This window comes from Colletotrichum aenigma (genome assembly GCF_013390185.1).
Source record: "Colletotrichum aenigma strain Cg56 chromosome Unknown KSG_Cg56_contig02, whole genome shotgun sequence".
NCBI lineage: Eukaryota > Fungi > Ascomycota > Sordariomycetes > Glomerellales > Glomerellaceae > Colletotrichum > Colletotrichum aenigma.
The window spans coordinates 2,242,270-2,267,046 of NW_023500908.1; the positions used below are offsets into that span (position 1 = coordinate 2,242,270).

The 24,777-nt window shown below is 53.6% G+C and overlaps 8 protein-coding genes across 8 annotated transcripts; 3 read left to right on the forward strand and 5 right to left on the reverse strand.

The window, feature by feature from the left end:
- Nucleotides 1-527: 527 nt before the first annotated feature.
- Nucleotides 528-1,477, reverse strand: lxr4-2 (L-xylo-3-hexulose reductase; the record flags this gene model as incomplete). The annotated part of the gene is made up of 2 exons (XM_037317910.1): nucleotides 528-1,327; nucleotides 1,384-1,477. The coding sequence occupies 2 exons, from the start codon at nucleotides 1,475-1,477 to the stop codon at nucleotides 528-530; spliced, it is 894 nt and encodes a 297-aa protein (XP_037182979.1).
- Nucleotides 1,478-2,609: 1,132 nt separating this feature from the next.
- CGCA056_v002654 (uncharacterized protein) lies at nucleotides 2,610-3,933 on the forward strand (the record flags this gene model as incomplete). The annotated part of the gene is made up of 4 exons (XM_037317911.1): nucleotides 2,610-2,789; nucleotides 2,855-3,357; nucleotides 3,413-3,483; nucleotides 3,542-3,933. 4 exons carry the CDS (start codon nucleotides 2,610-2,612, stop codon nucleotides 3,931-3,933), a joined length of 1,146 nt encoding a protein of 381 aa, XP_037182491.1.
- A 948-nt stretch (nucleotides 3,934-4,881) lies between these two features.
- Nucleotides 4,882-6,665, forward strand: pdh3 (Pyranose dehydrogenase 3; the record flags this gene model as incomplete). The annotated part of the gene is made up of 4 exons (XM_037317912.1): nucleotides 4,882-5,155; nucleotides 5,209-5,733; nucleotides 5,787-6,426; nucleotides 6,476-6,665. The coding sequence occupies 4 exons, from the start codon at nucleotides 4,882-4,884 to the stop codon at nucleotides 6,663-6,665; spliced, it is 1,629 nt and encodes a 542-aa protein (XP_037182492.1).
- Nucleotides 6,666-6,770: 105 nt separating this feature from the next.
- Nucleotides 6,771-8,044, reverse strand: CGCA056_v002656 (uncharacterized protein; the record flags this gene model as incomplete). The annotated part of the gene is made up of 3 exons (XM_037317913.1): nucleotides 6,771-7,164; nucleotides 7,216-7,751; nucleotides 7,796-8,044. The coding sequence occupies 3 exons, from the start codon at nucleotides 8,042-8,044 to the stop codon at nucleotides 6,771-6,773; spliced, it is 1,179 nt and encodes a 392-aa protein (XP_037182493.1).
- Nucleotides 8,045-10,548: 2,504 nt separating this feature from the next.
- YUC3 (putative indole-3-pyruvate monooxygenase YUCCA3) lies at nucleotides 10,549-12,753 on the reverse strand (the record flags this gene model as incomplete). The annotated part of the gene is made up of 6 exons (XM_037317914.1): nucleotides 10,549-11,116; nucleotides 11,171-11,427; nucleotides 11,480-11,820; nucleotides 11,892-12,040; nucleotides 12,089-12,327; nucleotides 12,388-12,753. 6 exons carry the CDS (start codon nucleotides 12,751-12,753, stop codon nucleotides 10,549-10,551), a joined length of 1,920 nt encoding a protein of 639 aa, XP_037182494.1.
- Nucleotides 12,754-14,969: 2,216 nt separating this feature from the next.
- CGCA056_v002658 (uncharacterized protein) lies at nucleotides 14,970-15,225 on the reverse strand (the record flags this gene model as incomplete). The annotated part of the gene is made up of 2 exons (XM_037317915.1): nucleotides 14,970-15,107; nucleotides 15,169-15,225. The coding sequence occupies 2 exons, from the start codon at nucleotides 15,223-15,225 to the stop codon at nucleotides 14,970-14,972; spliced, it is 195 nt and encodes a 64-aa protein (XP_037182497.1).
- A 2,360-nt stretch (nucleotides 15,226-17,585) lies between these two features.
- On the forward strand, nucleotides 17,586-19,190 carry yjoB (putative ATPase YjoB; the record flags this gene model as incomplete). Its single annotated transcript, XM_037317916.1, has 2 exons — nucleotides 17,586-18,743; nucleotides 18,798-19,190. 2 exons carry the CDS (start codon nucleotides 17,586-17,588, stop codon nucleotides 19,188-19,190), a joined length of 1,551 nt encoding a protein of 516 aa, XP_037182498.1.
- Nucleotides 19,191-22,303: 3,113 nt separating this feature from the next.
- On the reverse strand, nucleotides 22,304-24,359 carry aclS-1 (Transporter aclS; the record flags this gene model as incomplete). The annotated part of the gene is made up of 8 exons (XM_037317917.1): nucleotides 22,304-22,633; nucleotides 22,681-23,667; nucleotides 23,708-23,718; nucleotides 23,772-23,855; nucleotides 23,908-23,979; nucleotides 24,030-24,116; nucleotides 24,166-24,232; nucleotides 24,312-24,359. The coding sequence occupies 8 exons, from the start codon at nucleotides 24,357-24,359 to the stop codon at nucleotides 22,304-22,306; spliced, it is 1,686 nt and encodes a 561-aa protein (XP_037183488.1).
- Between the last annotated feature and the right edge of the window lie 418 nt (nucleotides 24,360-24,777).

Consider the following 24,777-nt stretch of genomic DNA (forward strand, 5'->3'; position numbering starts at 1 on the left):
GACTCTTATAATAGAGCTGTAATAAAGGTAAGTAATTCCTTCCTGATAAAGAAAAATATAGGTGTATAGTTCATATGCCTTTAAATTGTAATTAAGATGGCTGGAAACGGACTTAAGCATAGACATAAGTAAGAGGCTATCAAAGACAACTGAGATGAAAGGACGAATACTGCAAGTGGAGTTGAATGCTTTGGCAGCACCCTAATAAATGAAGAGATTGATACACAGACACAATCTCATGATGCAGGACTTTGGAAAAAATTGTTGCAAGCATAATATCACTGCACATGGAGTGTATTTGAAACGCAAACTCATCATTGTAGCGATGAGACACATAACCCGCAGTTGCCCAAGGCATATTCATGCAGATGTCTTCCCTATGCGGCTGTGATCACATTCAAAATGATAAAGGTAGGTTTCGGTACGGGTATGATGCAGTTTGACCGTACTTTTGTGCGCGTGGCAACCGATCAATGCTGTGATCAAAGTAGTATTGAAATGGCTATTTCTTCTGTCGCATGACGCGCTTAGCTGGCCATCCATTGACCTCCGTTGGCACTGACCAGGCATCCTGTCATCCATCCGCTCTCAGGTGAGCAGATCATACCAACAATGCCAGCAATCTCCTCGGCATATCCCGCGCGACCGCCGTACTTCTCGGCCATCTCCTTCTGCTCCTCGGTATCCCACTCCCGGATTCCGCACAGCGGCGTGAGGGGGTACCACATTGAAATGGCCTTCTTGGCATCATCAGAGGCACCACGGAGCATGTCCGTCATGGTGGAGCTGGGGTTGCAAGAGTTGACGGTGCAGTGCTCCTTCAGCTCGCGGGCCCAGGTGCGCGTCATCGCCTCGAGGGCACCCTTGCTGCCTCCGTACAGCGTCAGGTACTCGAGGCCCACCTTGGAGCCGATACTCGAAACGTTGACGATGCGGCCCGAGCGGTCGTTGGGGAGAAGTGGCTTGACGGCCTGGGTGAGGAGAATGGGGCCCAGGACGTTGATGGAGTAGACCTTATGGAAGTCCTCGATGTTGACGGCCTCGAGGGGCATGGCGTGGAAGAGGGCGGCGCAGTTGACGAGGATGTCAACCTGGGGCTTCCCTGTCTTGGCATTGGGCGGCAGGTCGCTCTTCACGGTCTCGATAATCTTGGTGCAGCCCTCAGGCGTGCTGAAGTCGGCGCGGACAGGAACGGCCTTGACATTGTGTGCTTTTGAGAGCTGGGCGGCGAGGGTGGCGGCAGGCTCGTCGGAAGATTCGTTCAGGTAGATAATGACCACGTTGGCACCCTTGGAGGCGAGGTTCTGGGCGATGGAGGCACCGATGCCTTGTTTATCCTGTCAGCAAAGTCCTCCGGGTAGTATCAACAAGGAATGATCTCACTTCTCGCGCCACCCGTGATGACAGCGGTCTTTCCCTCGTGCACCTTGTACGGAGGGGCTTGGGTGATTGGAACGGTGATTTCTGTGGCAGTCATGGTGTCTGATGTTACGCACGGGAGCGATTCGTGCGGTGGATAGTATGCTGTGGTTTCCAACAAGAGTCTGCTCACAACGGCATGCAGAGTTCAACTACCACTTCGTAACAAGGGATCCGGGACCATGGTAATTAAGGAAAGCAGGAGGGAGATATGACAGCCGGAACGTTTTACCCACGACCCTGTCTGCTGCGTCCCCATTTCCGGGTCCAGAGCGGATGCTCTAAACCAGTTGTGGCATATGCCTCCGACCTGAAGCTCGTTCCCATGTCGAAGGGTTCCTAAAAGAGGAACTGTCAAGTGGTTCCCCATTGTCTGTGGGTGGACCATGGTACGAAGGGTGCGGGGATGTGATCAAATTGGCAGGATCATCACTTTTTCCTCGCTAATGAACTGGTTCGTGGGGGCTAGATCATGAGAAAGCCGCAGGATATTCTGCCTAGTGAGGGTCCTTTCTAGCAACGTTAGAGACGTGAATGGCTCAGTCTTCTCTTTCGATTTGAGGGCCTTGAAGAAGAGGTATGAACGCGGCGTCCAGCGTAGTATTCTTTCCACCGCTGAGCATCCGTTGAAAAGGGGGCAAACGTACGTTACCTGCCCATCCCGCAAAGAATTGCCTCACGGCTCCGTTTTCACTTCACCCTGAGCGTCCTCTCACAGTGATGGAGATGAGGAACTTGCCAACCAGCCCTGGCACTGCCCTGGAGCATGATACCCCACAAGTGGGGTTTCTTCAACGTTTTCTTCAGGGGTCTGTCAGGGGTTCGAGAGGGTCCTACTAGGTTGGGAAATGATCATCTCGGATTTTTCTGCTGTCGATCGACACGAGTGCGCAGCTTTGGGATGGCAGCTCGTTGCGGCGAGCTCAGCTCACCAGGCGGCTGGGATATCACGTGTTGCATATTGTTTGAGAAAGCTCATGCATCCATTGGCAGTCGGCATCAATTCCTTCTCGGTTAAGTGACAAGGTTATTATATTGCTCTTACCATTTCTTGTTTCTTGAGCGGAATTTCCCACGCGCGCTCACCAACATACATACGGCTGTTTGGCCACTTTCTTGAACGTCTCCAAGCTAAATCCTTGATATATCTCTGAACCGAAAGGATAGGCCATGCGACTGACAACAACAAGATGACGACCTTGGATCCAACGCAGCGTTTTGTCGACCACCTCGAGGGCACAGGCCTCAGCCTTTTTGTTGTATCCATTGTTGGCGGCATAGTCTCGCTAGTGGTGGTGGGGGCACGCACATATTTCCGACTCAAGGAGAGAAACTTCAGCTTCGACGATGGCTTGATGCTGAGTGGGTTGGTAAGTTAGAAGCTGGAGGTTTGACAACACGCGCTTGCTCGAAACTGACTAGTACTGATGCCTAGATTGTCTATCTCGCAGATGTTGCTCTTGCATGCGTGGGTGCCCTCAGCGGGTTGGGTAGACGCAATGCCGACCTTAGCGCGACGATGATGGTTGAGTCCATCAAGTACTTGATGATATGGATGTTGCTATACGTCATAGCATTATGTCTTGTCAAGTCCTCCATCTGCATCACCACTCTACGGATTGCCACCACAATGCCAAAGTTGCGCGTTGCAGTCTACGTTCTGCTTGGGCTCATCATCGCCACATTTCTCACGACTTTCATCGGCATATTGCTACTCTGTCGACCAGTCGAGGCAAACTGGGACGCAAGCCTTATAGCAGATGGTCGCGGGGAATGTTCCCCTGTCACCTCTATGTTGGGCCTGTCATACACGTCAACAGCCAGCACCATTGCGACGGATCTGGCTTGTGCGGTTCTCCCGGCTATCATTCTCATGCAGACGCAGATGAGGCTTTCAACGAAGATCATGGTTGCAACTTTCCTCTCTTTCGGTTCTTTGTAAGTCATCCCTTAGAGGTTCTTCGTCAACCGACTAACTCTGATCTCCCTCAAGTGCTTCAGTGTCGACAATGATCAGAACCCCTTATATCGACCATTACAATCGTCCGCTCGACGATCTTGCTTGTAAGTCTATTGCAATACTTGGTTGACAATCGTTTTACTAACTTCGTTCGCGCCGTAGATCACATTGGCAACATTCCTCTATGGTCCAACGTCGAGACTGCCATCGGCTTGATTGCAGGATCTCTCCCCGCCCTGCGCCAGTTCGTTATGCGACATCGAGCACCGCGAGCTACAACCAGAGGCACTGAGGGTTCCATCGGACTGCAGCCACCATCAGCCGGGCTTGTGACAATCGGTGGCTCTGGAGGGACGTCAAAGATCAGGGGTCGGAAGGGCATGAAGTCTAACTTTGAGATCGATGAAGCCGACCAAGGCGATTGGACGCGTCTAGAGGAGGACAATGGGTCGGACAAGGACAGCACTGTGCCTATTCGGGGGATCCGAAAGGATATGACTTATGAAGTTGAGACGTCATCGGCCGGGGATAGCCAGCATTCTGGCAGGAAGTGATCAAATCATAGTCACCACTTGAAGCCTACGATACTTGCTTGGCCCGGTTGCTCCTTCGGCATGCTGCTATCCACAAAAACAGCCGAGGGCAGAAGATGCAAAGAAAGAAAAAATTGATGACGGAAAATCGGCTTTCATGGCCAGGGGCTCGCGTCTCGTCTAGAAGAGTCTTTGCAAATTAGAGCCAACAGTCTCTCCAGAACGACAGCTCTGATTACGCGGACCAATTAATATGCCAGTATTGGAGGTTTTTGGTGGGGGCCAAAATCTTCCCCTGCCTTTTGACAAGGGGCCTGGTCGATTGATCCATGGTCATGCAACAGTCCTGTTGGATCGTCAACGTGTCGACTGACCGCTACGAGGGAAGCGAACGATGCGACCTTGGTTCGGCACAAGCGGTGTCCATTCCCCGAAGGCTTTCAACTCCAGTTCCATGAGGTTGAAATGCCTCTGACCTTGTTCGCAAAAATATGTCCCCGAACACAGCATAGATCAACCACGGATCAATTCAATCCAGCGGGACGGTCCGGCCAGCGGATTGTCATCCCGGACACTCATTTCGGGGATACGACGGGTTTCGGGCGAAATTGCAACGCTGGTTCTCTTCTACGCCTGGGCATGCACCAACTCCGAGGAACATCGTCCCACGATCCAGGCTGCGTAGCCAATTGGGTAAGAAACGTGCAGAGCTTACGGTTGGCAATTTGTGGGTCTTGTTGTACGAGCGGAATCTGCTCCGATGCTTCTCCAATTTCCAAGTGCGGCGCAGAATGCGGAGATATCACGCTTCTGGGATGCGGTCTCAGCCTGCTGTGATGTCTATTCATAAGCCAGAACACATAAGGCTGATGGCTCCCTCCGTGCGATGTCGTTTCAAGCGAAGTTTTCACTGGCATGTATGAGCCGATCCGACGGGATCATAGGCTACCGGTTCCTTTTCCAGCCGATATGATTTGGGATGTGATCGTCGTAGGAGGCGGCCTCGCCGGGTCGGTCATTTCCAACCGCCTTGCGGGGTATCGTCCAGAGCTCAAGATCCTCGTTGTGGAAGCTGGGCCCAACGCCAACGATCGGCAAGATATCGTCTGGCCTAACTCCACAAACACTATTGGCGGAGATTTCGACTGGAAGCTCGCTTCCGTTCCTCAGGTGCACGTGGATAACCGGTCCATCACCCTCGCCCAAGGAAAGGCTCTGGGCGGCGGAACTGTCATCAATATGGGTACGAACCTCCTTTTGCAGGGTATTTTCAAACCACACTGACCTCAAACCAAGGCCTGTGGACCCGGGGTGACAAGGTTGACTACGACCTCTGGGGTGAAGCTGTTGATGATGACCGTTGGACCTACGATGGACTCTTACCATACATGAAGAAAGCGGAGACCTTCTGGAATTCTACGATCAACTCGGATCAGCATGGTTATGACGGGCCAGTGGGAATACAGTCCGTCACATCCACAAAGCGACCATTCCCTCTTCGTGAGAAGGTGCTGCAGTCGTGGCACGAAATTGGCGTTGAACCCATTTCATTGTTTGATGGCAATGCCGGGAACCCTCTTGGTGTTGCCGAGTACACTGAGAACAAGACCAATGGTCGACGGGAGATTGCCGCCGCAGTTTACTCCCTAGAAGATGCGACAGTGCTAACGGATACACAAGTCGCCAAGGTCCTCCTTTCTAACACGACTGAGGGGCTGATAGCCACAGGTATTGAGCTAGCGAACGGAACCCATATTTTAGGTCGGCAGACTATTTTCTCAGCCGGTGCAGTTCACACTCCGCAGCTTTTGATGCTCTCAGGTACGTTAAGTGCTTCAGGCAATGCGTTGGCAATTGTTGACAAGGAACCTTAGGCATCGGGCCCCGTGATGAGCTTGAGGCGGTGGGCGTTGACGTGAAGCTTGATGCTCCTGAAATTTGCAAGAACTATGCCGATCACTTCCTGTCTCCGTCGTCCTGGAATGTCAAGAACCCTGAGGAAGGCTGGGCGGTAGGATCTCCCGAATTTCCGACAGCGGAACAGTACGGCTGGGGGACCGCCACAGACTTCGTCGTCTGCTCCAGTGTACCAAAGGAGGGACTCGCCAAAGCTATTGAAGAAGATGAGGGTGCCGCACCCGGCCCCGATCATCCTCTCTTGAAGCAAGAACGTACCTTCTTCGAACACTTCTTCCTCTACTCTGGGTCTACCGACGGTTCAAAAGTCGCAATCTCCGGCATTTTCATCTTGCCGACTTCGCGGGGCTCTATCAAGCTTGCGTCCGGAAACATTACTGACTCGCCCCTGATCGACCCCAATTATCTCGCGACTGCCGTCGATCGCTACATCGTACGTGAGGGTATTCGTCAGGAAATTGCTTTTGCTGGCAGCGACAAAACAGTTCTTGGCCGTGAGATCCTCAACGGTGAAGCAGTCCCGGCAGGGTTTGAAGAGCCGTACACTGTTAACTCGACTGATGAGTACATCGACGCAAGGATCTGTGCTGCTGCTCGGTAATGTGACTTGATCTGTTGTTGAAGAGCAGTAACTAACTGACGCTAGATCCGTTCATCATCCGATGGGCTCAGTAGCGATGGGAAAGGTAGTTGATGGCGATCTCAAGGTCAAAGGGGTGCAAGGCCTGCGTGTTGTGGATGCGTCAGTCTTTCTGGTCGTTATCTCTGCTCATCTTCAAGTGGCCACATTCGCTCTTGCTGAGCAGGCTGCCGAAATCATTGCGAAAGAGTATTGAAATTCATCTGCTACGAGCTTATGATATTTCAAGCCAAGAGCAATAAAGTTTTGAGGTGGATAGGAAAGTCTCAGCAGATTTGATACTGTCTGTCCGACGAGTGCTTTAGCGCGTGAATAGACACCGGAGAACGTGGTCTTTGAACCATGCCTGGTTCTTTTTGCAAGAGTTGACGATGATGTCTCTCCCCTCCCGTGCGACGTGGCCGATCTGTAACTCGGACTTGTCTTGTGCAAGTGTGCCAAAACTGAGGAGATGCACGCCCACCTGAGCAGCAATGCGAAGGGCAACGTCTACCGGTAGAGGTCCCAAACCTGCAGCATACCCTTCAATGACGTGAATGCCTGCATTGGAGCCATCGTAAAGCCAGGTTGAGTAGAGTTCTCCGATCATTTCGCCGTGATCCATAGCGGGCACACCGATTTGGGCATTTTCCCAGTCCACAACAAACAGGCCAGTCTCTTTTCCATCCTGAAGTGACTCGTCACGAATCAGTATGCTGGTCCTTGGTCAATGTCCGATTCCAGATGTTTGTGAGGCGCCGACTTACTTCTGTGGGCAAAAGTCTCCATGGATGACCGTCGACGCCGCGGACCTGTTCTTCAGCTCGTCGATACCCTGCTCTCTTAGACGCACGAAAACACCTTTTGCGCCTTTCAAGATGTCTGGAAACTGCTCAACACGGTCCAGCAGCCAGTCATAGTTGACCATGAGCTTCAGATCCTGCATTTCATTGCTACGGCTGATTGCCTCGTGAAGAGTCGACAGGTGAGGACTGGTTCCCTCATCTGCGTGGACCCGAGCTACCGGGCTTGTGTTCTGGTGAAATTGGCTTATGTACTCTGCCAACGCTCTACCGATGTGAAGGTAGTGTTGCTTCAGTAGCACGGCAAGAGGTTCCTCGCAGCTCTTCAGTACAATGCTTTTCAGATCCAGACTCCCTGGCAGATACTCTTGAATCTGTGTTTTGGTTTTGTCATCGTAAAGGTAAAACTTCGGCGTTCTCACAATATACGTGGCATTCTCGGATGCCTGCAGAGTAGCCTCGATTGAGTGAAGGTACTTCAGACAAGCTACTTCAGCGGACTGCACAAGGTTAGTGTGGCATCAGAAGAGGTTGATCAACGTACGCAGCGTTCGATCGTGATTGCGTTGCTAGGATGCCTGGCCATGTATGGTTCTCCATGTTTGACAAGAACTTCGTAAACGGCTTCACGGTGGTCGTTGTCGTCTTTTGTTCCTCGCTCCAATTCCGCGTGGTAAGTGAAATTGGCTTGGCCGCCCGTTAACGACTTCAATGATACTGGCTTATAAACGGTCGCGCTCATCCATGACCATACTCTGAGGCGAACATCTTCCGCATTCTCAAGGCTTGCCATCGTCAGACAATTCTCAGCTTGGCGAGAAATTGGAAAGAGAATTTCAACATAGGTTCCATGATGCTGACTTTATTGTCATACAGATGTGGCTGCCTGATGAGTGACGACAAAACAATGAAGGCCTCCAAATGGATGCCTGCGTGCTATTACGGTATGGTTCTGCGCAAGTGTTGGGCGACGACTGCTGGCATCAATGTTGACTTCGAATGGGCACAGTAAGAACTAGCTTAAGGCAGCAGCTAGACTAATCTGATATGTGACATCCAGTCATCTTTTGGTGGATATGCCCGCAGTCTTCTCGATCTATCATACTGTCTGGCCCAGACTTTTTCTCGTAATGAATAGCCGATCTTACAAATGGCGCACACAAATACCCCTAGTGACCCATGTGACCGACGCCAGCGAATGGGAGTCTGGGAGGATCTTTCAAAATACCCACTGGCCTGTATGCAGGATATCTGGCTTCAGGATTGGTTTCCCCGCACCATTGTTCTCATTGCACTACAGTCGTCTCACTCGTCAATCGCTTATTTTCAGCTCCAGATGCATAGCATGTTTCAGTCTCTGGACTCTTCCAGGAGAGAAATAAGGCTCTTGCGCATTTTATCTAGTGCATGGTTTGACAGCATTAGACTGAATCTCGATGTCGTGTCTCTCGATGCAAAGCCTCAATACCAGGCCCTATCATACGTTTGGGGAAGCGAGGCCGACCCCAAATCGGTGACCCTCCACGACCAGCCTTTTCAAGTAACTTCCAACCTATATAATGCTCTACGCAGGCTTCGGAAATCGAGAGTTTCCGTGGCTTTATGGGTCGACGCCGTATGTATCAATCAGAAGGACAACGCGGAAAGAACCCAGCAAGTCTCGATAATGAACCACATCTACGAAAATGCGTTTGAGGTTGTCATCTGGCTTGGCGACAGCCTTTCGGACAGTTTGAAAGGCCTTGAGAGGTCTCCTGGTTTACTCGAAGACGGGCCTCGGTACGTTGCAAATAACGCTAGCATTGAGAATTTCGGCAGACGTGAACCCTTCGACAACACGGAAACGGAGGCTGCGGCAGGCTTCACTGTCCTACAGTTACTGGGTGAACCCGGGCACTGGGACTCGAAAGAGATTTTCGCAGTGAACCAAGAAGGACAGTTTGTCGTGGCCGAAATATACCACGCAGCATGGCAGGCTTTCCTGGGCCTCATGAGCTGTTCGTGGTGGTCGCGGATGTGGATCGTCCAAGAATTCGTCCTCGCCCGGGACTCGCAGGTCGTCGTCGGCAATGTCGCTGTGCCCGGACACTTGATCACGGACTTCTACCATAGTTACATTTCTCATCTTCCATCAGGGTGTTGCTGTCATCTCACCGTCTCCTGGCGGATGACAAGCGATCTTTGGGGTGAAATGATGAACATTCGACGCGCTGACATGGGCCTTAACGCTATACGCAACCAGCACCGCGATCACGGGGCTCACGATGGGAATAGACTAACGGCCATGCTTCGCAGAACCTTGTGGATACTCCGGCCGAAGGAAGCGACGGACCCGCGCGACAAGATCTGCGGAGTATTAGGTCTCTTCCCTGGCATTGGAATCACGCCCGACTACACGAGCGAAGCAGCAAAATTCTTCCCTTATGCATCCGAGTTCTTCATCAGCGCTGAGGAGGGTCTGATGATATTAGCTGGTCCAAGGATGCGGCGCCCGGATATGCCATCTTGGGTTCCTGACCTGATAGGTGACCCCCAGGACAGGTACTTTCACAGTACAACCAGGAGAATCAACCTATGCGACAGATTTAGAGCCTGTGGGGGGTTGGATCTGTGGTATCGACGTGACGGAAGTTACCTGGAGCTAAGAGGGAGAAAGATAGATCTCGTAAAGACAGCATCGCAGCCTTTTTCAGAAGGGCATGAAGCAGAGGGGCTGCTTCGTTGGAAGCGAGAGGCAGGCATCTCTGACACCTCCCCTAGCGGTAATTTGTACCCACGAGGAGGCTCTCAGGGCGATGCGTTTTGGAGAACCATCATCAGAGATACGATTCTCGATTTCGAAGAGCCAGACAACGACAGGCGCGCAACATCTGAAGACGCATCGTGCTATGAGGTCTTTCTAAAATGGCTGTGCGCAACTGGACATGACGAGAAGACCGAAATAGGTCGCCAACATGTCAACTTTGCGGGCTTCCAAGACGCCTTCTTCGTAGCTACTATCGGCCAAACCTTTTTCATAACGGACTCAGGGCTACTTGGGTTAGGAGAGGGAGTTCAACCGGGAGACGAGATTTGGATATTTGCCGGTGGAAGAGTGCCTTTCTTGATACGCCGCAGTGGTTCAACGATACCTAGGGATGGGAGGTATACACTCGTTGGCGACTGTTATGTGCATGGGGTCATGTACGGAGAAGGGATACATCATGATGTAGACCTTCAGCCTGTATTTCTAGAATGAGTTTCTAGTTATGTCTTTCAATCTTATGTACCGGGCCTGCTATATTCGTCTTGTGTAATTCACAGATTAGAGTGCAACTGAACCCCATGAGTCTCCTTAAGAGTCGTCTCTCCGACCCCAGGAGTGCGCCGGTATGCATCAGGGAAGATTCCCTCCAGCGTCCCCTTGATCTGCAAAGCAATCACCTTCGAAAACCATCGATGCTGGCCTGTTCCACCGGCGAACACGTAGATGTTGTCCACGTCAGGTTGGCGCTTCCAGAGTCCACGAGTCTCTCCTTCGGCATCAACACCCCACGTCGACTCCATCCTGCTTGCGATCTGCTCTGCCCCCTGTCCGAGGATGTCCGGGAGGCTCTTCCTCACGTCCAAATTTCCGAAGCCTGTGCACCAAACAACAGCGTCAGTCTTTACCTCACTGCCGTCACTTAGAATCACGCCGTCAGTGGAAAAGCCTGCTGGAACGACCCCCGAGCGGATGCCAACTTGGCCGGTGGTAATGAGCTCAATGCCCTTGCCCATGTCGACAAAATGCCCCCCACAACGATCGATTAGGTTTATCAAAAGGTCGCCTGTGAGTGAGTCTTCGACCTGCAGACCGGCCCTTCGTACTTCGTCGTACCGTTTTCTGATGTATGTCAGCGGCTGGATACATCAACAGATCTCATGCAGAAACACTCACGGCTCCTCGATCGCCTGCATGCCGTGGCAAAGGGCGAGCAGAGGACCTCCAACTGCCAGAGGCCCTCCACTGACAACAGCGTCGCAGTCTTCGATGGGGAGAAATTCGTACGCCCCGAGGCCCATGGGATGGGCGAAGTATGACATTGGTACAACGTAAGTTGGTGATCGCTGGATCATGGTCGCCTGGAGGCCGGCCTTGTGACAGTCAGGCATGATGTCGAATGCGGTATTCGCAGAGCCAACTACAACCACAGACTGTACGACTGTTAGCATAGTATCTTTCACGATTAGGTGGACTGTCACACACCTTCGCGCCAGCGTCTACCAGCTGTTGTCCATTTTCATACGCTGTCGAGTGGACGATGGAGCCTCTGAACTTATCACGACCTGGAAGATCTGGCACGTTGACTCCTGAGAATCCAGCGCCTGTCGCCACGACTAGGGATCGGCATGTGGCCACTCGCTCGCATCCCCGTACACCATCAGCGATTTTCACGCTCCACAATTTCTTGCCTGCATCATACGAGGTGGCCACTATCGAAGACTGGTGAAGAATCCGTTGATTGAGGTCAAACTCGTGAGCAAAGGCGTGTATCTGGTCGGCCAGCTCGTCTTTCGTTAAAGCATCGCTCGCTTCGTCGGGATATGCTGCGAGTTAGATCCGAGTCAGTGTTGAACCTTCAATGGGAGATAGCGAGGGGGCTGTTACGGGCGCTTACGGATGTATGGTGTTTGGCAGAACGACTTGAAGGTGTGAAAGCGCATGCAGTCATATCTCAAGCGCCAGTTATCCCCAACCTGCTTGTTTCGGTCGACGACGGCATAGTCCACGTTGAGCGCCTTAAGTCTTCCCGCCAGAATGACACCACTTGTGACATGTTAGCATAATGTTATCAGTTATCGTGTAGGCACTCACGCGTTGCCTCCCCCGATGACGAGTACATCGGTCTGAAAGTCGGTGTCCGCGGGTAACGGTATCGAAGGCTGCCGCAACAGACTCTCGTCCTCCAAGTGGTCTTCAAAGTTCGTCAACCATGTGCTCATGGACCAGATCCTCCATTCGCCGTCGGCCCCGTCGGGGATAAGCATGAGCTTTCCTCTACATCGAGCTCTCGGGGATTCCGTGCTGAAGTAGAAGCTACCGTCGACCCACGACTACTCGAGGTCAGTCATGCTGACGTGTATTCTCCAGCTCTGTCGCGAGAGGCAACGTACCAGCTCCTCGTTCGCCTTCACTACTTGCGCTGCACCAAACTCCACCGCAGTGATCCTCCGCAGGTGGCTGAGCTCCACGAGCGCGGCGGCGACCGTCTTGCTGCCATTGAAGGTCCGTAAATGAGCCGTCAGTGCAAGCGTATCTTTCCAGTGCGCCCCCGTGGCATTGCCAGTGAAGAGCTTGGCAACGGAAGGCTGATGTCTTGTCTGCAGGACTTCGGATAGCTCTGAGACGACGCTCAATCCCACCTTACTAGCATCAACGCCAGCCCAGTCGGTAGACGAGGTATTCGGAAGGACATCGTAAATTTGGCCCCTGATGTCGACTTTTGGGGGAAATTCGGGATACTCTGCGTGAAGGGCCATGTCGACAAACGGTTCGCGGGGACTGCTCACCGTGATGCACACATGCATCCAACACCCAGGAGGGCCCTTTCCTCTTCTTAAACATCAGGGACCCCTCATCCTCTCGCAGGGCCAAACACGTCCGCGCCAAAGACAACTCCCACGGACGTTCCCGCTAACAATCGGGCCGCAGATCTTAGTACGCCACCACCACCAATCGGGACGACTATCCCCCAGACACCAGATGAGGCTTTTGGGGAAGCCCGAGAGACACAAATGTCTCACAGCCTCAGCCCGACGGCATTTTCGCTAGGCGGCCGTTGCTAGACCTGATCTGCCGACACCTCGCCTCTACGGCTGGCCGAAACGGCGCGCGCTTGGCTAGCTGGGAGAAGGCCACAGAGGTGGAGGAGGATTCGCATAAGCTTTCTCCATCCCGCAGGAGCTGGTGCGCCCTTGTGGCCCGTCCTGCAGTCACATTCAACATGCTGTGGCACGCGTTGATAGGCGTGAAGCGGCCGATATATCTGACGGCCGATGACTCCGCGTCAATGTCCGGGCGCACAGCGTGTCTCACGTAGCTGCGTGGGCTAGTACTTAGCCCTCGCGCAGCGCGGTGCAACATGTCGGGGACTACTTTCTCAGGGAAGGCCCTTCTCGACCCCGGAAAAGCACTGAATCTTGCGGGAACTCGGGCCATTGCTAAAGTGACGTTGACATCATGGAGGAAGCGGGGTGGTGATGAGGAGGGACCATTCAGCCGCCCCGAAGTCCTTAAGTTATGGCTGACGAGAGCTGAGAACTTTCTATTGGCCGCATGTCCATTTAGGGCTGCGATTATAGCTTGAGTCTGGCACAAGCGATAGTAGTTTATTTCGAGGTCAGCACGCATGCATAGAAGTAGAAGAGGCAGCTTACATGTGAGCGACAGCAATTGTCGATCAAGACGGCGTGGTGCAATCAGCAGAGCAACACCACCTTCAACTTCCCAACGTTTCATTAATCTTGATTAAGCCTATGGTGACCTCCTTCACGACGTAATGTCGATATCCATATTCGTAAAATTTGGGGTAAAGCTGGAATAGATCGACTACTACCCAAGCGCGTATAACCCTGCGAACACGTTTCTGACGCCACAGCGACTCACGCCGCCCGATGTTTAGTGCCTCTCCCCCCTCTAAGTGCGCCGCTCGGTCCTCGGGGCCCTGAACAACCGGAATGGGGCAACGGAGAAGACGGCTTCCGCAATTCAGCGTCGGGGAGCCGATCCCTCCTACTGTTCGACGACGCGAACATGAACGACAGGCCGAGGCCGAGGCCGAGATGCGTTGCATTTGGACATCCTCTGACTGATTCTGTGAACAGATGATATGCGCCACCATTTGTCTTTCAGATAGAATTGAGACATGTAGTCGTTATAGACAGTGAATGCGCTGGCAGAGGCGTAATGATACTTTCCGTCAGAGGAAACTGCTCCTGGGGCTGACATGGGTGGCGCATCGGGCCAAGCCACGGCTGGCCCTTTACTAGCAGCTGACGGTAAATGTCGTTCACGCCATGCTTGCAGAGAGATATTGAAGACCTCTGTTGATACGACGTTGTCGAAGAACACCTCTGGCCATGCATGGATGGTAAGTCGCGTTGGTCATGGAATGGACCATTGAATGAGGTTGGGTGTATCCGCCGTATCCGGTGACCCTGAAGGTCTGGAAGCTCAGCCAGTGCCTCGGGCTTCACAGAAGGTTCTAAACAGCCATTAGTAAATAAGGGTTGAGATTTCGTCGTTGCTGTAGGGCCAACCTGAAAGAAGTATGCATGATGCTGCAGGTAAGATTAGAAGAAGGAGCGGACCACTAGGTGGGTGTCATCAGAACTCGCAAAGCTTCCACCAAGTCTCCGAGTTTACCGTACCTCGTGTGAAGCCGCAAATGCATATTACCCTCATATTCGTCTGTTGCTGAACACCGGGCACACAGTTTACTAGTGCTGACCCACAACAAGTTCTAGAACAGATCATCTCTGCACTGATATTGCGACTGTGTCTAAACGTAGACGAACTCGGAACTCATGCGATCATAACTCATTCGACGTAATTCCAAGTTTCCCCAAAAACTCCTTCACTCCATGCGTTCTTCAAATCGCCTCCAATCGAGGTAAATGGCCAGAGACATCGATGATTGATGTCATTCGAGACCTTCACCATTCCTTTGCCCATCCTCTTGACGGGGAAGGACCGCTCACTTCGGGCAGTTCGCTGAATTTCCGCTCCTCTCACACGTCTGACCCTCCTTCTTCGCACAGCTGCCCGAGGTGCAGAAGAGCTTGACGTTGCCAGCCTGGCACTCGCCCTTTGCCGTGCACGTTCCCTGCTGGGCCTGTGATGCATTAGCCGCCCATCACTGAAGCGCAGAAGGAGGAGGGGATGATGAAGCTTACCACGACGGTAGTCGCCAGACCGAAGACGGCCAGGAACAAAAAGTTTGAAATCTGCATGATGATGTTTTTTGGGATGGTATCGTTTTCGTGAAATGTGACTGTTGTGTTTTTCGTCTGAGAAAGTCCGGACGGAAGTGATACGTTCCAAATGGCAATGATCTACTATTTATCATTCAATATGTCTTTCTCACCCTGGCAGCAGACTGGAGGAAGGAGCAAACACGAACAGGTGCCGCAGAATTCAATCTATTTGAAACAGCGTTAACTGCCAGTTTTAAGGTTCCAGAAGCTACACGAAGGGGCCAACGCCCAGACGGCGACTTTTGACGCTGGAACAGTTCGAAGGACCGCTTTTTTCGCGCCTTTAGCAATAAAGACAGGCCTCTGGCCAAGGGCGAGAGCGCGCTGGGTGGGAAGAAGGTGGAACGACGGCGTGGGTTTTGATGCCAGTCTGAGACCGGACTTGGCCGAGCGGCAAGGTTGACGCATCGGCGCTGAGACGTGTCAACCGGGAAGAGGCGTGCGAGGGAGGCGCGAGCTGGGGCCGCTTTCTGGCGCTTGGTGCGGCGACTTTTACTGCTCTTTTTCCTCGGATTCTGTCGACTGTGTCATGGTGTCTATTTCCTATTCCCCGAGGCCAGCATGTCGGGTCGGCGGTGTGCACGTGGGGAGGCGAGCTGCTCGCGATGGGCGTGGTGATGCACGCCAAGGGGACCGGCGATGGCTGGAACGATTGATCGCCCCCTCGGCACGGGGAATTTTGCAGGCGATCAGCGGGGGAAGATCGTTCGGGCTGGGATGCGGCTCAAACGGGACGAAACCTAGGGCGATGTCACTTGGTGACCATGTGGACGGGTAGACCGGCAGTCTGGGTGGTGATGATCGGCTTGGGCGGCATGGACGTTGGGAATGGCTTCAATACGGGCGTGGTGCCGCCGACCGCAATCACCCAGGTCAACCGGGAGAGCTGCGGTGGGAAGACCGGTCTATCGCGGCACCCGCGACGAACGGGTTCCGAGAGGTTCGCGGGATAAAAGTCCAAGTAGACGGCTCTGTAATCCAAACCGCTCCGAAACAGATGCTGGTAAGGGTGGCATACAGCTTGCGGAGCTCCACCGCCGCTTGGAACCATTGCCGATGGTCCACTCCACTGACACGTTCCCGGGCATTGTGAGTGGTTAGCAATTGATTCGTGAATCATCTGCCTGAACTCAGGTTCATCGAAAGGAAGGAGAGCATAGCTTGCAGGCCTGATGGAGATGCCGCTGAACGCTGCCAAAGCGGTTCATCGTCTTTCTTCCCTCAACTCTCCTGCTCGAAAGGAAATCAGTTTAGATGGAAGGCAGTCAGTCAGGAGATGAGACAAGGAGGGAACCTGACTTGCAAATCATAGGGTAAACCTTCTTGTCTAGGCATCCTATAAGCAGAGCTTCAGATGATGGTATGGAATGCTGCGAGACAAAAGGCTATGTACCTATCTAAACCAAATGTGACGGAAGTAAAAGGATAGGCAGAGTTCACCAGCAACGGCTCGGGCCGGAGGCAGATCGGCCGACGCACATCATGCAAAGCACACGGCGACACCGGGGGTCCAGTGTCGGTGTGTGGCCGGAAAGAACGGGGCACCCCGGACACGCAGCCCGTACCACGGCAGCGCGACATGCACTGATGCCGGGGAGAGACAACAAGGGGCCCACCCGGCCCCGTTCCGCGGAGAACGCGGCCCGGCTGCCGGCATCGCGCGCCTGCACCTGCCCGTTCCAAAACAAGCGGCCCCGATTAAACCCATTTCCAAGGTAAAACTTCGGTCATTCGCAATATCACTGCAACTCTAAACCCAGAAGACAACCTCGGTGCCAATTGTCCCGCTCCTTATCTGAATCGCGCCGTCATTGCATCTTTCCTCCGTCATCAGGATCAAACACCCAACTGTGTATCTGCGTCAAAACATACCAATTCGAGAGAATCGCGTAGCCAGGCGGACGAGTACACCGGTAACACAAGTAAGACAAACACATCCGCCTCGTATCGAAGCTGAGCCAAGCTCCAATCGCTCTGCGTTCCAGGACGATCGCTATCCCCTGTCTAGGTAGCGGGGCGCAGCAGCTTCCCCCTAGCTCCCAGCAGTGGAGTTCCACAGCGAATGGCACAACGTCATCTCACCACAGGGGCAGCGGCACAGTCGCACAGCTTCCCCATACGGCGGCCCTCCAACCTCCTCCTCCATTTTCTTGGTTACGACGATCATTAGGCAACCGCCCCCGGTCACCTCGATAACCTGGAGCTGAGATCCCCCCGCCTTGCAGCTCCTACCTTAGCTCTCTCCGTTCTTCAACTTTCCCATCTCAATCTCCCGGCGATAGCTTCAATCCCAAAGCTCAATTGACCAAAACAACACGACGTCAAACACCGCCAAGATGCCGGCCTTCCCCCGTTGGAACACGACTCACGATGACTACCCCATCACACCCGCCATAGTCCCTAATCGCCAGCCTCCCCGCCTCACTCCCCGTCCGACGACGACAGCGACAGCTTCTACCTCTACTTCCCACACGACTCCCAAACCCGCGTCCTCCTCGGAACCGCCTTCCGATGCCACGACATCCGCCTACTTCGACCACTCCTCCGCCAAACGCGTCGCCACAGACCTCGTCGTTACCAAAGCCCTCAAAGCCCAATACCCCAACCTGCAGCTGGTCGTCGTCCCCGAGCAATTGGGCTACGGCGCCGCCACCTGCGACCTGCTCTCTTATGCCGCCGCCGGCTTCGCCTCCTACGAGCCCCTCAGCGATGACGGCGGTAACGGCACCGACTCCCTCGAGTGGACCGTCTACCTGCCCCCCGCTCGCCGCATGGACGGCAACCTCGGCGCTCTCGCCAACAGCATTGTCTACGGCAAGTACCTCTACAAGTGGCAGGGCCACGAGTTCATCGTCTATCTTGTCGATGGCCGCGACGGCACCACGGGCTATGTCACAACGAAAAACTTCTACGTTCTCTCCCCCGAGACGTACCACGTCGACCGCCTCGTCCTCGCCGCCGGGTCATGGAGCGAGGACCTGCACGACGAGGTGTGGGTTTATGACCAAGGCTCCTGGCAAAAGAGCCGTGACCTGTTCGAGAGCACGAGGAACGCGTCGTGGGAGAATGTCATTCTCGACGCCGACATGAAGAAGGCGTTGATTGACGACCACCTGTCATTCTACAACTCGCGCGAGACGTATCAGAACCTCAAGGTCCCGTGGAAACGCGGTCTGATCTATCACGGCCCGCCAGGCAACGGCAAGACCATCTCCATCAAGGCGACCATGCGCATGCTGTACGAAAAGAAGATCCCCACGCTGTACGTGCGAACGTTGACCTCGTACGCTGGACCGGAGTACTCGCTTGGACAGATCTTTGGCAAGGCGCGTCAGTTTGCACCCTGCTACCTGGTCTTTGAGGACCTTGACACAATTGTGTCAGACGATGTGAGGAGCTACTTCCTGAACGAGATGGATGGGCTCAAGGCGAACGACGGTATCTTGGTCATCGGGAGCACAAACCACTTGGACCGTCTGGACCCTGGTATCTCTGTAAGTCCGCCAGTAATGCTGTGAAGGCGCGAGCCAATGACTGACCGAATCCAGAAACGCCCCTCTCGCTTCGACCGAAAGTACTACTTCCCCGACCCCGACCTCGAGCAGCGCGCTGCATACTGCAAATTCTGGCAGAAGAAGCTCAAGAGCAACAAGGAGATTGAGTTCCCCGACAAGCTCTGCACTGCCATTGCCAAGATTACCGACAAGTTCAGCTTTGCGTACATCCAGGAGGCCTTCGTTGCTGCTCTTCTGGCCATCGCGCAAAAGGAGGAAGACCGGAAGATTGATGATATCGAGGCTCTGACAGAGCAGCTGGAGGACGACTGGCTCGGTGTCGTTGACGCTGCAGCTGACGATGAGGGTCTGGACAAGCTTATTCTATGGGTCGAGATCAAGAGGCAGATTGAGATCCTCCGCGAGGGCATGGAGGACAAGAAGTAAGCCAAACATCCTGGCATTGTCAGTATTGCATCCCTTGGCATAATGAGGAGTTTCAGGCTGTAAAGAGTAATGAATCAAGATGAATACCTTCATATCAAGAGGCTACTGGCTTGCTTGCGAGGAGCCTAAATCCCCCTGTGCCGAGGATGTCGCCACTCTCGCTGAATGATACTGCCGTATGAGCTCTGGTCCTTGCGAGAATAGCGACTCTATACGCAACAATACAGGCCGGATCAGCAGCTTTGCGACGTCGTCAGCCTGGTCCTCTAGCCTGTGCAAGGATGAGCGGAGGGTCTGGACTAGACTCCAGGTGGACTGAAGATCTAAAGACTTGGGCTGTTGCAGGAATAGGAAGATGATGAAGTTCCCGCAAAGTATGAGTTGGGATCGAGCATCTGCAGTCAAAAGTCAGTCTAATGAAAGGTGTGACGGACAGCACTGGCTTGAAGCTTGACTTACGGCGCCCCCAGAAACCCTGCAGATCCTCGGCCGTGACCTCTTCCATGAACCTCGCGAAGCCTTGAAACTCGACCACGGCCGTACCAAACCAGCGGCAAAGGTTCGAAGAGGGGTCGTTCTTCGCCTCATTTGTCGCCGGGCTCATGAGCGCCCGGAACAGAAGAGCCTGATAGGCATGGTAGGCTAGGTGGAGGGGTGCTAGCTCTATTCGTTAGCCATTCTTGACCCTTCCCTTTTGGAAGTCGATGCAACGTACCATTATTGGACGAGCCGTTTGTTCTTTGAGGAGCGGGCATTAGCAGACCATGGGGTAGCATATCTCCCCAGTCCCTGAGTGCCTCTTTCATCTCAAGCAATCGCGCGTGATCTGTAGCTTCCTCAGGCCCTGGTGGCCGCAGTCTCGGCACTTGACTGAAGGATGTGAGTTTATCGAACCCTGGAGACCAGAAAGCCATCCAACGGGGAAAGTATACTTACAAACTACAATCAACCAGGTCTCGCACCGTTTTACTAATTTTCACCAACTCTAGAAAGCGCGCTCCGGTAGACACATGGAAACGAGCACTGATAGGGTCAACCATGATCTGGAGGTCTTCGGACAGATCTTCATCGCTTCTCAAATCTTCCATCGCTATCGCAGAAGTGTTGAAGGATGCGGGATAGATGTGCGGTGGGTTCCCGTGGCATACGGCCGACCATACATCTGTGACATATGTCGCCCACCAAAGCTTCCTGCGCAGCTCTTTTCCCAGGGTGCGAGGGACCACCGCTCTGGGTCTTGATGTAGTCCGATCATTTGCGCTATAGCAACAGCCTCGGCCGTCGAGGTCCAGGTCCGCGGATGCTCAATGCTGTCGACATGGTTGGGCTTGACGTGCAGCAGGAGTAAGCTAGCCTGTAATTTGGCCAGGTTTGGGGAGTCGAGCTCTCGCTGTAGAGAGTCGGTCGCGTAATCGGCAAGCTGGTGTTGCTGAAAAGGAAAGGGTTCTTTCAGCGATGGGTCTTTCTTCTCGAAAACGGAGGCCAGCGCGTATACTGCCCCTCTGAGGGAGGCTGGGAGCTTGGTCTTATCGGAGACGTACTGCCTTAGGAACCTCCCCTTGGAGAGGATCGGGAGGACGGGATGAACATGCTTGAAGTAGAGCCTGACCAGAATGGGCCCGTACCCGTACGGCCCCACGAGACCCTCGATGGCGTTTGAGGCAGCCTCCTTTGCTGCGTTGTCCTGAGGCGCAAACTCATCTTGGAGCAGGCAGAAGTGGACTGGAGGGTCCCAAGGGTACTTGGTACCGGCATAGACTTGGATCATGTCGGCGTCGATATCATCCGGACTGCTCATGACGCCTGATGGAATGGAGTCAAGGACGTAGGTATCTTGCTCTGCGGCCGGACCCATGCTGTAGGCCGTCCGATTCTCGTTGTCTTCTAGTGTCCACAGCCCCCTCGCGCCTAGGCGAGAGCTAGTGACGGGAGAGGCAACGGCAGGGTCATGACTGGCTTCGCCGGGCGGTGAATGGCTGGTTGCAAGACTCGCATCACTGTTTGATGAAATATGATTGCGTCCCCGACTAGCAGATGCTGGTGTCGCCGGATGTGCAGGGTGTAGCAGCAGTGCATCGGGTGTTCGAGGCCGGGCGGGGGTCGCTGCTGTTGGTGTGGATGAGGATGGACCCGAGGGTGTGGTTGATGTGCATTCCAGTCCTCGCCCCTTGCAGAAAAGACCTGTCTTCAGTCAATCGGGTTGTTCGGGGTTGGAGGATGTCGATACGTACAAGGCGGCACAGATGTGATAACACACACGGTCTTCCTCTTCCGGCAAATATCGCAGGGTCTGTTCTTGCGACTCCTCCACTGCCTAGCGCTGCCGAATTCGCTCTGGACTTTGAATTTGCGTCGTCGCGTATCCCGTGTACTGCCATTGGTTGACATATTCTGTGATTTGTAACAAATTGATGGACGAAGCTCAAGATCGTGGGTTGGGTTTGGGTGGGAGGTTGACCGATGTTGGCTGAGAAAGGGAGAAAGTTGGCCGATATCTCAGGGTCTAGTCAGCCGATGGTCGGACCTGCCTCTGTTAGTGGTGGTTTGTCATTGCTGTTAGTGGATTTCTGGGGTCGCATCCACCACTGCAACCTCAAGGCGGGGAGTGTCCGCCGGTCCCCGTCACCCACGTGATGGCCTCACGATACTACATCTTGTCGGTAGACTCACGACGGCTTTAAAAAAGGACTACGTCAAAAGAAAATCACATCTAAGGTGTTCTAAGTACTTCAGGTTATTGATTAAAGAAGCAAAAAAACTTTTCAGTTTTCTACGCTCTGTGCCCATATGGAGCATCCAACCAGAGCGCCGTGCAGAAGTGAACAGAGCCATCTGATCAACGGTATATTTTTAGGTGCTATTCTACCGACCAGGCCATATGCCAGAAAGATGTCCCGGTAGCTGTTGCGATCCGAAGGTGATCTGTTCTCTAACTAGGTATGGTCGCAGTTCTGGGAAGGAGCGGCGGAAGGAAAGCAGAAACGGAGGAAGGCCCGACACAACAACGTGGGGAGGTGCGCCTGCCCGACAAGTACCATCCTTTTTTTTTTCATCAGGCGGAGGCCATCAAATTTCTCCCTGCCTCAAGCCCCGAGACTTCCGGTAAATACACATTACACGTCCGTCTTTGTCGCGACTGTCTCTCCAGTCTTACCCCCATGACCCGAAAGCACATCGACGACATCGGATGTTTCTGCCAACGTAACATCCCACTTTCCAAGATGGAACTCCTGAAGCTCTTTCGCGGATGGTGCTGTCTTAACAAAGGAGTCGAGCGCCTTTGCCGGGAACACTCGGTGCAGCATGGCGTAGACCAGCCCGCTAGACAGAAGTCCGTACACGTACGACATGTAGTAGAGCTCAGTTGCTCCAGGGCTAACTGTCACCGAGGTATCTACCGCTGCCACAAATCCTGGCATGCAGGGTACCACGCCGACCAGCCACTTCTCATGGTCAGTATGGCTATCTCCTTCGAGGATCAGCGACTTACTGCTACAGGGGCACGCCAATTACACCCATACGAGAACCAATAGATGCTTCCTGAGTCGCCACGGTAAAGATCATCGACATCGATCTTCCTCTTGTTCACAACTAGGTAGCTGGAAATCATGAGGCCAGTCATCGGCGCAAGGAAGACGCTATAACTCGACAGCACCGTCAAGAACGTCGTGGCCGTGTTCACAAGCCGCCAAGGGTTGACAATAATGCTGAAAATGGCCGTGAGGTACGCCCCACGACGGATGTTGAGGTACCTTGGGAACGTCGCAGCAAGGTCAAAGCCTCCGGCGAGGGCATTACCGGGCACGTTGACACCAATCTGGGAGATGACGAGGCACAATCCAGCGAAAACGCATGCCGCTCGCGTCCCCGCCGTCTCGTTCTGCGCCAGCAGCTGTGCAAAAAGTGTTGGTGGATTCCAAATGGCCTCACCACCGAATCGATCCTGCGTCGCTGCCGTCACGAGGATGCCAATCAGCGAGCTGAAGATGCCATAGAACGGGAAAGACACGGCTTGTCCCAGGATGGCATGCTTTGGTTGAGTTGCAAAGCGAGAGTAGTCGTTTTGGTTTAAAATTCCGGCAGCGATGGACCCAATCGTCGAGACAATGCCATACACCATCAGCCACGCCACGCTATCCGGTCCTCCGGTGTTGGGAAGGGGAGAACCAGATGTTATGGTGTCGCCGAAGCCAGCAGGTCCCATGGTCGCCAAGGCCCAGATGAGGAGAACGAGAAAGAAAACGAGCGTGATCGAGCAGGCGAAGCGAAAGAACATCTCGAGGCGGTGCGGGCGGATCCATATCACCGGCAAGCTAATCACACTGAAGATGATATAGGAAATGAATTGTGCTGTCGTCATGCCCGTGTCTGAGGGGATCGTGTTGGGGATGTGGGACTCGAGGCGCGGATCCCAGGACAGGAGGATGAGGTAGACGCATTCGCCACCGACCCAGGCTGTGAAGCCGTACCTGCGATGCTATTTTAGTTCATGCGTTGCAAATGCTCGGTTTCAGTACGACGTACCAGACTGGAGTACATCTGTTAGCTGGAACGAGGTGGTTCAGGGCCGCAGAGACTCACCAAGCGACAGGAAGATTCGATTCCAGATCACGAATTGGGACCCCCACATCCCCCATACTGCCCGGCTGAAGACAGGAAATCCGACTACAATCATCAGCTCATCCCATATATCCAGTATGGAAGGCGAGCAACATACGGTGGTAGTAGCTTCCAGGGAGGGAGTTGATGATTACAACACCCGTTGCAATGAGGTTCCCCAGGACAATACCTGCAGTCCGTCAGCGAGTCATTTTGATTATGATACAATCCAAATCTCACATATGAAAGCCTGCCACCAAGTCAGGCCAAGCGGGATCAAAGCACTCCCCGTGAGGTAGGTGGTGATGTTGCAGTTCACCAAAAGCCCTGGTTAGGGGTAAGCCGACGTTCTCCACGCATTGGTGTGCTTGCTCACAAAAGTTATGGAACATCAAGAAACCCCATGTTCGCCTCTTAGACTCGATAGGGCGAATGTCGTCGTTCTGCCGCGTTGTTAGCATTCAAAACCAGCATCCGAGTTGTGGTGCCACCGTGTGGAAATGCGGAGGCGGGTCAACTCACGATCCATCGGGAAACAAAGGGGAGTTCCACCCTCTGCAGGAACCCCATTGTCGATTGAAATTAGGGCGGCACAATTCTTTGAGTAGTGCGACAACAAGCTGCCTACGTCTGTCGTTTCTCAATCGACAATGGCGGCCCAAGGTGCAGAGCCAGAGTCATATAAATCTCCAGGCCCGGCATCGTTATCTCGGCATTGGATCACCTCAACCATGCGGCGCTAACGGGAATACTTATCACTGCCAATTTTGACCAGGGCCGTTATCTAGGGCGTTGTTGCGGAGACTAGCTGGGGTCACCCTGTGCTAAAACAAGTTAGCCGATCGCGGTGGGCTTCGATCGGGCAACTTCCCGCAGCATGGGGCCGGTGGGAGAAAGCCGACCACTCATGGGTGTTGATGGCTTCAATCCACTGACACGATGAAAACACGACGCCGAAGGTTCCCCGATCTGATCGCTTAGACCCCTC